The sequence below is a fragment of the Streptopelia decaocto genome, assembly GCF_964273445.1.
Source record: "Streptopelia decaocto genome assembly, chromosome: 27".
NCBI classification, from domain to species: domain Eukaryota; kingdom Metazoa; phylum Chordata; class Aves; order Columbiformes; family Columbidae; genus Streptopelia; species Streptopelia decaocto.
The window spans coordinates 1,918,223-1,933,547 of NC_138682.1; the positions used below are offsets into that span (position 1 = coordinate 1,918,223).

The 15,325-nt window shown below is 52.7% G+C and overlaps 2 protein-coding genes across 2 annotated transcripts in view; one reads left to right on the forward strand and one right to left on the reverse strand.

Moving 5' to 3' along the window:
* Window positions 1-22: 22 nt before the first annotated feature.
* TMT1A (thiol methyltransferase 1A) lies at window positions 23-3,810 on the reverse strand. Its single transcript, XM_082073458.1, has 2 exons — window positions 2,294-3,810; window positions 23-640 (listed from the first exon to the last, which is right to left on the reverse strand). Exons 1-2 carry the CDS (start codon window positions 2,795-2,797, stop codon window positions 404-406), a joined length of 741 nt encoding a protein of 246 aa, XP_081929584.1. The 5' UTR covers window positions 2,798-3,810; the 3' UTR covers window positions 23-403.
* Window positions 3,811-6,991: 3,181 nt separating this feature from the next.
* SCN8A (sodium voltage-gated channel alpha subunit 8) overlaps window positions 6,992-15,325 on the forward strand; it is a 57,409-nt gene continuing 49,075 nt past the window's right edge. The window contains exon 1 of the mRNA XM_082073431.1: window positions 6,992-7,104. The gene's annotated coding sequence lies outside the window, so the exon portion shown is untranslated. The remainder of the gene's footprint in view (window positions 7,105-15,325) is intronic.

The following is a 15,325-nucleotide window of genomic DNA, read 5'->3' on the forward strand; positions in this document are numbered from 1 at the left end:
AGGGGCAAGGAGGGAATATGGAAATGGTTCTGAGACTCATTTTAATAACAAGCGGGAAAGGTCATGAATATGTAGAGGCGTTTCTGGGGTCATGATGAATATGCGATACTGTGATACGGTATTTAAGCACACTTCTTATTGTTAAAAGTTGGGGGGAGCGAATCCCCCGCGCACCCAGCGCTGTTTTGCTAATGCTCTAATGAACACATGTTTAAAGAATACAATTAAGGAATTGGATTAAACATTATTTATCCATAGAAAAAGCGTAAGTTAGTTATTTCACTCTCTACCCATTTGATGCTTCAATCAGAAAATTAATTAAAGCCTTTCACCATTTAACCTATATTTGGGTTAGCTTATGCTGTGCGATATTGGTTATGTGAAGGACTTTCTGTGGGGTGAGTTACTTGACGGCGAAGCCAATGATGTGCGGCTCGATGGGCATCCAGGGCATGGCGATGCGGATGTGCCGGACGCTGAGCTTCGAGAACGCGGCCTCTTCCAGGTCCCTCCAGATCTCCCTCGTCAGGCAACACCCGGCGAAGACGAGCTTCCAAGTCGGGTGGTAGATCTGCTGCCAAAAATACTTCCAGCTGGAGTGGTCGGCGGCCACGTGCTCTAAGAAATAGAAGGCGCCTCCCTGGGGAAAACAAAGTTGTTTCAGAGAGTGGCCCTGAGTGCTGGGGGGAGCTGGGGCTCTTTGGTTTGGGGGAGACTGAGGGGTGACCTCATTAATGGTTATAAATATATAAAGGGTGAGTGTCAGGATGGAGCTAGGCTCTTCTCGGTGATATATGGTTGGAGGCCGGTTGGAGAGCAGCGTAGGGGAAAGGGAGCTGGGGGTCCTGGGGACAGCAGGGTGACCATGAGCCAGCACTGGGCCCTTGTGGCCAGGAAGCCAATGGGACCTGGGGTGGGTTAGAAGGGGGGGGTCAGTAGGTCAGAGAGGTTCTCCTGCCCCTCTGCTCTGCCCTGGGGAGACCACACCTGGAATCTTGTGTCCAGTTGTGGCCCCTCAGTTCCAGCAGGACAGGGAACTGCTGGAGAGAGTCCAGCGCAGCCACCAAGATGCTGGAGGGAGTGGAGCATCTCCCGTGTGAGGAAAGGCTGAGGGAGCTGGGGCTCTGGAGCTGGACAAGAGGAGACTGAGGGGGGACTCACTACTGGGGATCAATATGGAAAGGGGGAGTGTCAGGAGGATGCAGCCAGGCTCTTCTGGTGACAACCAGTGACAGGACAAGGGGCAATGGGTGCAAACTGGAACACAGGAGGTTCCACTTAAATATGAGAAGAAACTTGTTCCTGGTGAGGGTGGCAGAGCCTGGCCCAGGCTGCCCAGGGGGTTGTGGAGTCTCCTTCTCTGCAGACATTCCAACCCACCTGGTTCCTGTGTAACCTCAGCTGGGTGTTCCTGCTCCATGGGGGGATTGCACTGGATGAGCTTTCCAGGTCCCTTCACCCCCTGACACTCTGGGATCCTGTGTCACTGATCTGAACCCTCCATCCCCCTCTTCAAACACCGACCCCACGTGTGCAGTTCGCTCACTGGTCTCTGTTCTCCCACCCTTTCCTCTCCCGCTTTTCACTCTCGTGTCCATTGGAATGAACATAAGCAGATAACTTGCAAAAGACTGAAAATGCCTATTGAAAGAGCATGCAGGCTGTACCTACTATTTGATATTACTTTTAAAATAATTTCTTGTCTTTTTGCCTCAAATGCAGTTGCTAGGATGTTGTTTGTTTCAAAGGAAACTAACAGAAATGTATTAATCCTACTGAGACTCATCAGTTTTTACAACCCAGCGCATTGTCTTGAAAATGCCATTTCAAAGTCCATAGCAAAAATACCCCAACAAAACAGCTTTTTAAATCTCTAGCTTGATTAGTATCCTCCAGGGAATGAAGGCGTTTAGACTGATTTGCTCATACAGGTCGATCAGCCCCGGTTCTAAGAGGCTCGAGCAGTTTATTTGAAACGCAGGCTCCTGATCAGAGCTTCCCACCCTAAGCACATCTGGTGTGTGCAGGGAGGGGACGGGACCACGGAACCAGTTCTGCTTTAAACGATAGAACGGAATTACTTATCAATTTAGTAGCAGTTCTATGTGATTTTTCGGCTTTGACTTACAGGACAAACTGACTCGCGTGTTGCTCCTTTGTACCATTTAGCCGAGCAGAGCGGTTGTAGGGAAGTAAACTAAGTGTGGTGTGTAAGCTTTTAAAAGTTTTGTTTTGCTTTTCTTTTGGAAGCGGCGACAAGGGTAATAACAAAACGTCGTCCTGGGATACTCACGGGCCGCAGCACTCGCAGCACCTCCCTGAGCACGGCGCTGACGTCCCGCACGGAGCAGAGGACCAGGGTGCAGACCACGGCGTCCACGGAGCCGCTGGGCACGGCGCGCAGGTCTTCCGCGGCGGCCTCCAGGAACCGCTCGTAGCGCAGGTGCTGGTTCTTGCTCATGCTCTTCGAAAGGCCTTGCTGGAAGTTGGGGTTGATGTCGGTGCACGTGACTCTGCAGCCCGGCGGGTAGAACTGGAAGTTGACGCCAGTGCCGGTCCCGATCTCCAGCAGCTTCAGCTCTCCCGAGGGGCTCGCGAAGTCGGGGAGGTTACGGAAAAGCTCCTGTTTGTGCTTCTTGGCTTTCCCCTCGTGAATTGCAGAAAGCTTCTCTAAGAAGAAAGGAAAAAATACCTTCTTGCAGAAGGGCTCCCATATGCCCAGGAAGGCCAGCAGGTAGACGGGCATGGCCAGCAGCGCCACGCAGGCGCGCAGGCAGAGCACACTGGCCGCCGCCATCGCGGGGCAGAGCGTCCGTTCCGAGCTAAACTAACTCTTCTGTGCCTTAAAACCTTTGAAATTCAGGCAGAGCTGCATTCGTGTGCTTGCCGGGTTCCTCTTGAAGTGCATTCAGCTCCTGGCACTGATCTGGTGGCTTTAAAGCTGATTTCAAAGGCAGGGAAGGGACTGCATACCAAAGAGGGACCGGGCGTCCCAGCGCCGGCACAGGACGAGCTGCCAGTCCCTTATGTAACGGGGGAGCTGAATAGAACAACTTTGTGTGTAACCGCTGGCAAAATGCCACAAAACGCCCTCATTTGGTGTTTGGTGGTTTCAGGTTACTGAACATATCTCTTAAAGCCACCGCGTGGTGTTTTTAGTGGACGGGAGGAATTGTATCTGAACTCTGGGCTTGCTGCAGGCATTTCATTAGGAATTGGATCAACATTTCATTTAAAATGCATTTGTGTAAGAGTTAATTTACCTCCCTGTTGTAATTAGCTGGTCTGTGACATGCTCTGTGCCCTCTGTGCAACAGCAGTTTTCAGTCTTTGCACTTTGTGGACACCAAAAACACTTTAAAATGCACAGTGGGGCTCCTTTGCCGTGAATGAGCTTGCTTTGCTTGTTGTGTTTGGTGGGAATCACGGAACGGAGAGAAACGATTAATTCTGTATCATCTGCGTAAAGTATATGGCTCAGTTTTATTAACTTGGTAAGCTTGAGTCAGCAATGAACGGTCTGTTCTGTGCTATACGCATTCTTTAAAATGTTTGCAACTTTGCAGTCACCAGCGCTTGGTAGCCGTGTGGATCAACCCCTACATTAATTGAGCAGAGCATTAATTGCTCAGCTCCAGGTGAGTCTGGTGCAGGGAAAGGAGGGGACTTAAATCCCTGTTGTGAACCGTATTGGAGAGTTTATGTTTCCTCTTGAGCGATGGGTTGTCCCATGAGTTGCCTCCTCCCTCTAGTGGTAATAAAGTGCCTATAAAATCCAGCATTGAGCAGCATCGTTATTAAACTGCTTTATTAACGAGCTCTGTCGCACCTTCGTACCTCCACCTTGTGGCAGCTGCATTTCAGAAATAAAGACGAACAACAGGAATTACTTTCTGCGTGGATTAGTTGGATGTGTATGGAGCACAAAACAGAGTCATTAGTGCATTGTTATAATCTGCGTCGGGTTTTGGTTCCTTGCTGCAATACTGCGGGAAAGCGCAGGACAGGTGAACGGTGGCTGGGGCCGGTGTTATTCAATATATTCATCAATGATTTGGACGAGGGAACAGAGTGACTGTCAGCAGGTTTGCTGGTGACACCAAGCTGGGAGGAGTGGGTGACACTGGAAGCTGTGCTGCCATCAGAGACCTGGACAGGCTGGAGAGCTGGGCGGGGAAAAAATTAATGAAATAGAACAAGGGCAAGTGTAGAGTCTTGAATGTGGGCAGGAACAACCCCAGGGTCCAGTGTAAGTTGGGGAATGAGCTGTTAGAGAGCAGCGTAGGGGAAAGGGAGCTGGGGGTCCTGGGGACAGCAGGGTGACCATGAGCCAGCACTGGGCCCTTGTGGCCAGGAAGCCAATGGGACCTGGGGTGGGTTAGAAGGGGGTGGTCAGTAGGTCAGAGAGGTTCTCCTGCCCCTCTGCTCTGCCCTGGGGAGACCACACCTGGAATCTTGTGTCCAGTTGTGGCCCCTCAGTTCCAGCAGGACAGGGAACTGCTGGAGAGAGTCCAGCGCAGCCACCAAGATGCTGGAGGGAGTGGAGCATCTCCCGTGTGAGGAAAGGCTGAGGGAGCTGGGGCTCTGGAGCTGGACAAGAGGAGACTGAGGGGGGACTCATTCCTGGGGATCAATATGGAAAGGGGGAGTGTCAGGAGGATGGAGCCAGGCTCTTCTGGGTGACAACCAGTGATAGGACAAGGGGCAATGGGTGCAAACTGGAACACAGGAGGTTCCACTGAAATCTGAGCAGAAACTTGTTCGTGGTGAGGGTGGCAGAGCCTGGCCCAGGCTGCCCAGGGGGTTGTGGAGTCTCCTTCTCTGCAGACATTCCAACCCGCCTGGTTCCTGTGGAACCTCATCTGGGTGTTCCTGCTCCATGGGGGGATTGCACTGGATGAGCTTTCCAGGTCCCTCCAACCCCTGACACTCTGGGCTCCTGTGACGATGGCCTGTCCCAGCAACCTAGCTATTGCTTTATCTGTAGGTGATACAGAGCTTGTGAAGAACATCATCCACTTGTGTAACAACAGGATTGCACCCGTCATAAAGTATTTTAGACCATAGTTTAAATTCCATAGTGGTCCCAGCTACCGAACGTTGTTCGGCTCCGTGCGCGGTGCCCGTTCCAGCCGGGTGTGAGTGCAGGAGCACAGGCCCCGTGCGCTTTGCACCGATGTTGATCCCTGTCCCCAAACCTGGGGACTGAGGAGGCAACTTGGCGCTTACAAAGGGAAGCGAGGGCTGGAATGGTGCAATAAGGAAAAGGCAGTATCCTTATCAAGCATATTTTCTATTTTGTCCTGTACAGAGCTGCTGTGTGCTCCTTAAAGGGCCAGCGCTGCGTAGTAATTGCTCACGTCAAGAATTACCTTCATTCTCTTGCCTGAGTTCTGGGTGCTTTCGTTCTCTTGTATCCCAAGCAAGGGGTTTATGGTTTCCATCAGCCGCTTTTACTGGCTTTGCTGTTGTTTCCAGTGGCTGCAGTTGCGTTAGTTTGGAAACACTTTTGGACCCCAGTGTGCTCATTTTCGGAGCGTTCCCTTCGTCCTGCGGGATGATGAACTGGACAATGGCTGCAAAAATACAACTCTGTGTAGGGATTATGCTGAACTCTGTGGATCGAGGCTGTGCCAGGGCCGCACAGGTCATTAGGAACTTGGGTTTTGTTGCACTCCCTCATTTCCATCCCGCTCCAGCACCTTTACTGCGTTAACTTTTGATTGGTTATGGCTTGAGATACCCACACTTTATCGGTTGCATCTGCCCTTGTGTTACAGCAGGGCAGCCCCATAGAAGTCAGCGATGCAACCTGGGCAGGTTGGGTTCCTGTGTTATTTCTAAAGCAAAACTCCCAAAGCTCCGAGATTGAAAACTCTGCAAAGAGGACATTTCTGCAAGGGGATGCGTTTTATTTTCTAACCTCGTAACAGTGTTTCAGGTTGTTCTTTCAGCAACGCGGGCAATGGAGAACAAGAACGACATAACAGTAAAAATTGATCCTAAAGTTGCAGGCATGAAATTATAGGCATAAATTCTATGTATAAAGGAGGAGTTGTCTCTTAACTGAAGAAGGGTAACTTGGGTCAATTATTAGCACTCTTATTCACTCTTTCACTGGAAAAAAAACAAGAAATGTGCATTTCCAATGGGGTTGTAGCTGAGAACAGTGTTCCATAGGAAATTCCAAGCTCTTCAGTGGGCTCCACAGCTCCCAGAAAAGGACCTCTGGGAAGAATCTGCTGGTGCTGGTGGCGATTAGAAGGAAGAAGCCAACACCGTGCTCAGATGTATCGGACGCAGACATAAATGCCATTTTGGCACTTTATTTCCTTTGTAAAATCTTTGTGTTTCCATGTAGCGCGGGGACGAGGTCACAGAGCTCCCCTTGGCAATGCAATCTGTGATGTGCGTGGCCATTCAAAGTTTCAGCTTATCCTGAAACTTAAATATATATATATATATATATATATATATGTATGTGTACCTGGTAGAAGTCTTCCTTTTGCTCCCTTGATCTGTCACAGGTCGCACCGTGTGTTTTTTAAGGGACTTTTGCGCTTATTTCCGCAGCCCGTTCTGCGTGGATGGCAAATCAGACTGAGGTGAAAATCTGCCCTGAGCAAAGTTCGACCCGATCCTTAGAAATTGTTGGTTTGAGCCGCAGTCCCTCGGTTTGCTGCCGGTGGCGGCTCGGTGGGACCGGTACCGGCTGGGCAGGCCCCGCTCCTCCCTGGGCGACCGGCGCGGCTCAACAAAGCTCGGCTTAACCTGGCGGGAAGCGCCGGTGGGCTCCCCGCCCAGGCGGGGCTCAGCTCCGCAGGCTCGGTGGGCAGCGGCCCCTCCTGGGGTGGGGGGATCCGCGGCGCTGTGGCGGGTTTTTTAGGCTTCGTTTCCCGCGTTCCCCCCGCAGCCGCGCGGGAGTTTTGGCGCGCTCCGCGCGCCCCCTGGCGGCGCGGCGGGGCGGGGCAGGGGGCGGGGGGGCGCGGGCAGCGCAGGCAGCGCAGCCACCAAGATGGCGACAACCGCAGTTCCTCCTGCAGCTCCCCCACCTCCGCAGTCCAGCAACGCCTTGCGGGAGACGCGCTAAGTGCAGCGGCCACAGTAAGTTGCGGCCCCGGCGCGGGGGTTCCCAGCCTGTGCTCCCCGGCTTTTTCATTTCTTTCGTTTTAATTCATCCCCCCCCACGCCGGGCGGGGGCTTTGCCGCAGAGCGGTTTTCCAGCAGCTCTTGGCTTGCGTGGGGAGCGCTCTGGGGTGCAGCCCGGAGCCGGCTGGGGGGGCCGGGGGAACCCCCGCCCCAAATCCGCCTGCAGTGAGGGGGGGCCCGGCAGCCTCTCCCCTCCCCACCCTGCGGAGGAGACTTCGCCCGTTCGCTCAGGGAGGGGGTGCCGAGGTGTCCCCGCTGCTCTCCCCATCACCGCGGGGTCCCGGCGCAGCCCCACCGGGGAGGCTCCATCCCCCGGTGCCCCCGCTCCGGCCGAGCTCCCCCGCCAAGTGGGGGGGGGTCCCAGCCCCCAACCGGCCGCGGCCTCGGCTCCGCGTCCCCCGGCCGGTGCCGGGAGGGGGGATCTCCCGCTGCACCCCTGGGCCCGGAGTTCCCTTTGGGCACCTTCCCCACCCCCCCCAGCCCGGGGGGCGCTCGGGCCCCTTCTCCCAGGCCCGAAATTGGGGGCTGTGCTCTTTGTCTGCATTGTGGGGAGGGAGAGCCGGAGTTCTCCCGTCCCTTCCCCCCGCAGCCCTCGCTGCAGAGCCGGTCCGGCCCCCCCCCCGCTCAGCATCCCAGCCCCGCTGCCAGGGGAGGGGGCAGCTTGGACTTTTATGGGGGAGATGGCCGGGGGGGGCTTTGAGGCTCCATCCCGACCCAGATGTTGGCATCGCGGTTTGCGCTCTTGCTTCGTTCCACCGCACAGACTTGGGGGAAATGCAGTTTTATGTGTTTTTCCTTCCTGGGGAGATGGAATTGCATGTTCACAAGCTTTTTTTCTATTAAAAATCTGGGTGTCTTCTTCCCCTCCCCCCCCCCCTCCCCGCTCCTTTCTGGTGCAAATGCTGCCCAGCTGATGTGGGGGTGGGGAAGCTGGAAGATGCTCCACAGCAGAAGCTGCAGATGATCCGAGGCAAAGTCTGAAAGTCCGTGGGGAAGGGGAGCGCGTGTGAGCGGAAAACCGGGGGGCGAGGAGCCGGGAGCCCCGCGCTGCGGTTCGCAGGGGGATCCCGCCCGCGGTAGGTCCGTGTGTGCCGGGGATCCCGGGAGATCTGCCCAGGTGGGGCCGCTTTCTGGGGTGCTGGTTGTATCTCTGTATCATGTAACGTGGGAGCACTGCAGCATTCCACCCCCCCCGTGACCCCTATGTCCTCATTTCACACTGGGGAGGGTTTAATGATGGGGAACGAGGGTGTTGTAGGAGCCCGGCGGAGGCGAGAAGGGAGCGGGCGTTACATCGGTTGTGTCCGCACGGGCGGTGGTGCCGGGTCCCGCTCCGGCGGGAGGCGACGCCGAAATATTCCCGCATGGGAATCCCTATTTTTCCATCTGTGTTGGTGGCGGACGCTCTTCCCAAAGGAGCTCGTGGTGCTGGGGGGGGTCACCAACCCCAACGGTGGCCCGGGGGGGGCAAGTCTGGTGTTCCCGGTCAGTCCGGCGGTGCCGGGAACAGCCGCGCTGGGGCCGCTTCCCGAGCAGCCGGTTCCCGGTACCACCCCCCCAGGGCCGGGGTCCCTCAGGCCCCCCCCCCCCCCCATATCTCCCCATTTTTCAGGTGCAGTTATGTAAATTTGGGGAAGCGGTTCGTCACCTATAAATAGCCGCTGGCGCTGTAAAGCGACCGGAGAGGAGTTGATGCGTTTTAGGGTAATAACGGAGCGGTCGGTGCATTTTCCGTGCGGTGAAATTCCAGGCCTCCCGGAGCTCAGCCCCTCGTGTTTCCCATCTGCTGTGTTTAGAAAGTCCCTGTTCTTACGTGTGGGGACGCTTAAATAAAACGATTTACCTGCAAGAATGTTTAAATAAAATGATTATCATGATTACGATTAACAAATTAAAACGATTAACGGCGTGACCAAAGGGCTACTCCATCCTTTTTCACACGTTTCAGCGCTTTACAGTGTCATTCACCCTGGGGGAGAGGACCTGGACCTGTTACAAAGAATTTAACCAGTTATATAAGCCGATACGTATGGCTCGTATCTAGATCATGGTATAGATATTGTGGAACGAGTCTAATTATGTGATTATTTTGTGACCAGAGGGGGAAAGCTGCGTTTCTAACGCACAGGAGAGCGATTGCGTATTGCAAGGAATTGAGTGTGGACTTGATTCTCGGCTAAAGGCGGTGAAATAAAACAGAATCAAAGTCGGCGCGGAGTGAAAATTAAGCGGCTTGAACATCCAAATTGTAGCGTTATCCTCCTTTCTGTTGCTGTGTCCGCGTCCCTCGGTGGGTTTGCTGGGCATGTTCAGCAGCTTCTTCATGACGATGAACTTTCCGCGTCGGTTGGTCCGTCCTGTTTGTCAATGGCCGCGGTGCCGCGTTCTGCCCATTCACCATCGATCGGCCGCGACTGCCATTGACAGCAACAAATACCCCGGGATCGATCAGTTATCGTTGCGTGCAAAATAAATGGTTGGGGTTAAAGCAGATGCGATGAAATAACAAAAGCAAAGCGCCGGAGTTGGGAATGAGGGTGGGGAAAATAATCTGGGAAACCACAGAGAGGAAATTGCGTGCGGTGGCTCCTGTTGGTGGAGCAGGGAGCTTGTCATCGTCGGGCTGTTGGCTTAAGAGGGGCTCGGATATAACCAAAATCTCACATCTTCCCCTTATGGTTCATTATTTCACTTGTGTGCAGAGGGGACGGTCGTGAAGCTGGAGAATAAAATAAAGAAAAGGTGGGTTCCTGCTGCAGAATCACAGGATGGACTGGGTTGGAGGAGCCCTCAGAGACCATCCAGTCCAAGCCTTGGTCCAACTCCAGTCCATTGACTAGATCATGGCACTAAGCGCCATGTCCAATCTGAGTTTAAAAACCTCCAGGGCCGGTGAGTCCAGCACCTCCCTGGGCAGCCATTCCAATCCTGACCACTCTCTGCACAGAATTGCTTTCTAATCTCCAGCCTCAATTTCCCCTGGCAGAGTTGAAGCCCATGGCCCCTTGTCCTATTGCTGATGCCTGGGAGAAGAGCCCAATCCCCACCTGGCTGGAACTGCCCTTCAGGTAGTTCTAGAGAGTGCTGAGCTCAGCTCTAAGCCTCCTCTTCTCCAGACTGAACAAGCCCAGCTCCCTCAGCCTCTCCCCATAGGGCTTGTGCTCAATCCCTTCCCCAGTCTTGTTGCTCTTCTCTGGACCCGCTCCAGCACTTCAATCTCTTTCCTGAGCTGAGGGGCCAGAACTGACCACAATACTCCAGGTGTGGCCTCCCCAGTGCAGAGCACAGGGGAAGGGTCACTGCCCTGGTCCTGCTGACCACGCTGGTTTGGATACAGGCCAGGATCCCATTGGCCTTCTTGGCCACCTGGGCACACTGGTGGCTCCTGTTGAGCTTCCTGTCCATTAGTCCCCCCAGGTCCCTTCAAAACCCTCCCTGACACCAGCTGGGATTCCAGGCTGGGTTTTGACACTTCGCTGGGTCTTCTGGCTTAGGAAAGCCTGGGTTTAAATCTGTTCTGGAGTTATAGGAACTTCTGCCTCCTCTTCACTCCGTCTTGTCCTGCAACAAACTCCTATTCCTGCCGAATGGAGCACATCAGCTTTCGGGGTGTGAAGTGCAGCCGGTAGGGACTGGACTGTAGCAAAATTATGAAAATTGCTCCTTTCTGAAGAAAAAAAAAGGTCTTAAATAGCAAGATTTTTGCCTTTTGAAATGGCTGAAAGTCCCGTTCTGTGTTAGTTGTGCTGCAGAAGGTGTGAGGAGTTTATCAACACAGTGTTTTGAGCAGCCAGTTTAGGGAAGATCTTTCAAAAACCAACCAGCAGTAACGTGTTCGTTGGTGAGTAGCGTATAATGCGTTGTGAGCTTTACAGCGAGCGGCCTTACATTTACATAAATAAAACCTTCATTTTGTTTCCCCTTGGTATGTATACACGGTCACTTATTTTTACTAGAACTCCCATATGGATTTTAAAAGCAAATGAAATCCACATGCGTTTATTTGGGGCGTGCTCTGAAACCATCACGCTTGCCCCCAGGGGAGAGCTGGGATCGGAAGCTCCGACTTTGGGGCGAACTCAGGAATATCTGGCGCTTCTGGCGCTGGGTTTTGGGGAATAATGCTTGAAAAACAGGGCAGTTGAAGCGAATCACAAATAGCTCATGTGTGTCCGGCCAGGCCTGTAGCAAGAATATTGTCGCTGTGCAATCAGGAAGGATCAAAAGTTGAATTCTGTGGAAATCAAGAGGTGTCAATGCTTGATATCGTTAAAAATCAGGCTGGTTCTAGGGGCTGAACTCGTGATAAAGCAGCGTGGAGTTACAGCTGGATCACAGCTCCTTAGGCCGTTTGTGTGGATTTCACCCACCTTAGTGATTTAATGGGATTTAAGTGATGCACAGGCCCCTTATATATTTGTACCCAGGTGGGAAAGTGCTCTGGAAACATGGGGCTGAGTGAGAAATGCTGCTGTTCCAATGCTGCTCCAGTGGCGTTTCCAGCAGGTGAACTTTTTATTGAGTGGTGAAATCAGTGGCGTTAAAACCATTAGGAATGGTTGAATTGCTACATCTGCATCTTTGGTGAGATGTTGGGGAGGGTGAGGTTCGTCTCATCAGAGGGGAGATGCGCGGGGTAGTGAGAAAAGGTGATGAAGACAACGTAACTGGAGACGCGGGGCTGTGTGAACATCATGAGGTTCAACAAGGCCAAGTTCAAGGTCCTGCCCGTGGGTTGGGCAACCTCCAGTGTCCATCCATGGTGGGATGGGGGATGCAGAGCAGCCCTGTAGGGATTTGGGGCGCTGGGGGTCATAGATGGGACATGAGCCGGTGATGTGCTGGCACCAGATCAGTGGTACCCTGGGCTGCATCCCCAGCCCTGTGGGCAGCAGGTGCAGGGAGGGGATTGTCCCCTCTGCTCCGCTCTGTGAGACCCCCCGGGCACCGCGTCCAGCTCTGGGGTCCTGAGCACAGGACAGACCTGGACCTGCTGGAGAGGGGCCAGAGGAGCCGCAGAAATGATGCGAGGCTGGAGCAGCTCTGGGGGAGGAACGGCTGAGAGAGCTGGGGTGTTCAGCTGGGAAGAGAAGCTCCGGGGAGACCTTAGTGCGGCCTTTCAGTGCTTAAAAGGGGCCTGAAGAAAGATGGGGACAGACTTTTGAGCAGGGCCTGTTGTGACAGGACAAGGGGGGATGGTTTTAAACTAAAAGAGGGGAGATTAGGACAACAAAGATGCTGGAGGGAGTGGAGCATCTCCCGGGTGAGGAAAGGCTGAGGGAGCTGGGGCTCTGGAGCTGGACAAGAGGAGACTGAGGGGGGACTCATTCCTGGGGATCAATACGGAAAGGGGGAGTGTCAGGAGGATGGAGCCAGGCTCTTCTGGGTGACAACCAGGGACAGGACAAGGGGCAATGGGTGCAAACTGGAACACAGGAGGTTCCACTTAAATTTGAGCAGAAACTTGTTCGTGGTGAGGGTGGCAGAGCCTGGCCCAGGCTGCCCAGGGGGTTGTGGAGTCTCCTTCTCTGCAGACATTCCAACCCGCCTGGTTCCTGTGGAACCTCATCTGGGTGTTCCTGCTCCATGGGGGGATTGCACTGGATGAGCTTTCCAGGGCCCTTTCAACCCCTGACATTCTGGGATTCAGGCTGGATAAAAGGCAATTGTTGGCCCTGAGGGTGGTGAGAGCCTGGCCCAGGTTGGCCAGAGAGGTGGTGGATGAAGCATCCCTGGAGACATCCCAGGCCAGGCTGGACGGGGCTCTGAGCACCCTGAGCTGCTGAAGATGTCCCTGCTCATGGCATAAGGTGACATTTGAAGGTCCCTTCAACCCAAACTATTCTGTGATTCCATGAACTCATAAGGAAACCCCAGGCCTGCATGGGCTGTATTCCAGAACATTGCAGAAATTCTGAAAACTGTTGTGTGAGAGGAGAGAACTGGAAGGGGGGTTGTTTGTTGTCCTCATTTTCATATTTGTACCATTTATAATCATACCACAACATCACATGAATTCCTCCCGAATTATTTTACATTGCATAATTATTGTACAGAGTAACTGTTACCTTGCTCCTATTTTATGCGTCGCCGATAGGCTGAGTGAACCGAACACGGAATGAAATTCAAGTTAGTGTCTTAACTATCGCACGGTAACTATTTTGGATCATTCCTTGGTTAGAAATTGTGCTTTCAGAGGGGAAGCTCAAGTGCTGCGCTTGAACTTGCGTCATCTGGACGAGTCTCCATGTTCCCAGGTGATAAACACCAGTTGCCTTTGGGTGACGGCGAACAGGGATTCACTCTCTTTTTGTCCTTCTAACTCACTAAGTGACACTAAAGAAGTTGTGGTGCTACTGGTAGGGACTGGAAACCCCCGCACTACTACATCTTTTAGTTTCTCAGGTTTTTATTAAAGCGTCTTTAAATATTAATACATCTAATACGTTCCTGTTGCTTTGGGTTGCTGCTGAGCTTCTGTCTCCTCCAGATGTTTCCGTTCAGTGGGTGTTCAAGTTCAGTTCTGCAACTTCTATTCCAAGAGCCAAACCCCTTTCTTGCCCTTGAACTTGAGCGTCGAGCGCCCGGGAAGCATCTGCATTATCTTATATAGGATGGGCCAGCGACAGACCCATAGGTGTTGCTTCCAAATGGAAATATCTCCTCTTCCTTCTCCTTCACGGCGTCAAACGTGATGCAGAATTCCAGAGGACTGTACAAAATTCACCTCGAAGGGACCGAAAGACGTTCTGTGAACCATCGAATCGCGCAAATTAATAAGCGGAGAAATGTATTAAAGCGAAGATATCGCCTCAAAAGTGGTTTTTAATTTATTTTGACAATCAGCCTGAATAATTGACTAGAATATTTCATAATGTACCAGTAAATGGGCTGCTGGGAACACTTAGAAAAAAATCATTAAGTCTCAGCAACTGGGCACCTCAGTACAACGTTGGTATTTTTGATTTCTGGTGTGAAATCTTGGATCTTTGCATCTTTACACACGTATTATTTCAATGTGGCCCCAGGGAGCTCCATGTGGTGACAGTGCGGGTGACAGTGACAAGTCCCGGTGTCCCCTGAGGTCCCAGCGCTTCCCATCAGCTCCCAGTTCCCCGCTGGTTTCCAGCTTCATTGGTCTCAAAATCAAATAACTAGATAGTGCCTGATGTTTTGTGAACACCCTCTAGTAACTGATTTAAATACACACACACAAAAGGAATGAAAAGCAGCTTGTGCTCTCGGTTGTGATTCCCGTAGCGGGTGTGATTCCTGTGGAGGTTGTGATTGATTCCCGTAGCGGGTGTGATTCCCGTAGCGGGTGTGATTCCCGTAGCGGGTGTGATTGATTCCTGTAGCGGGTATGATTCCTGTAGAGGTTGTGATTCCCGTAGCGGGTGTGATTGATTCCCGTAGCGGGTGTGATTCCTGTAGAGGTTGTGATTCCCGTAGCGGGTGTGATTGATTCCCGTAGCGGGTGTGATTCCTGTAGAGGTTGTGATTCCTGTAGAGGTTGTGATTCCTGTAGCGGGTGTGATTCCTGTAGCGGGTGTGATTCCTGTAGAGGTTGTGATTCCTGTAGCGGGTGTGATTCCTGTAGAGGTTGTGATTCCTGTAGCGGGTGTGATTCCTGTAGGGGTTGTGATTCCTGTAGCGGGTGTGATTCCTGTAAGGGTTGTGATTCCTGTAGCGGGTGTGATTCCTGTAGAGGTTGTGATTCCTACAGCAGGAAGTTTTACCAAAATAGACCGAGTCTGAATTCAACCCAGAAACAGATGTGCTGACGCCCTTGTTGTATGCGGCTGCTTTGGGGCTTTTTATATTATTAGTAGTAGTAGTATTAGTATTACTAGTCTCCTTCCTTCCTTCCTTCCTTCCTTCCTTCCTTCCTTCCTTCCTTCCTTCCTTCCTTCCTTCCTTCCTTCCTTCCTTCCTTCCTTCCTTCCTTCCTTCCTTCCTTCCTTCCTTCCTTCCTTCCTTCCTTCCTTCCTCTTCCTTCCCTTCCTCCTCTTCCTTTCCTTCCTCCTCTTCCTTTCCTTCCTCCTCCTCCTTTCCTTCCTCCTCCTTCTTTCCTTCCTCCTCCTCCTTCTTTCCTTCCTCCTCCTCCTTCTTTCCTTCCTCTTCCCCCTCCTTCTTTCCTTCCTCTTCCCCCTCCTTCTTTCCTTCCTCTTCCTCC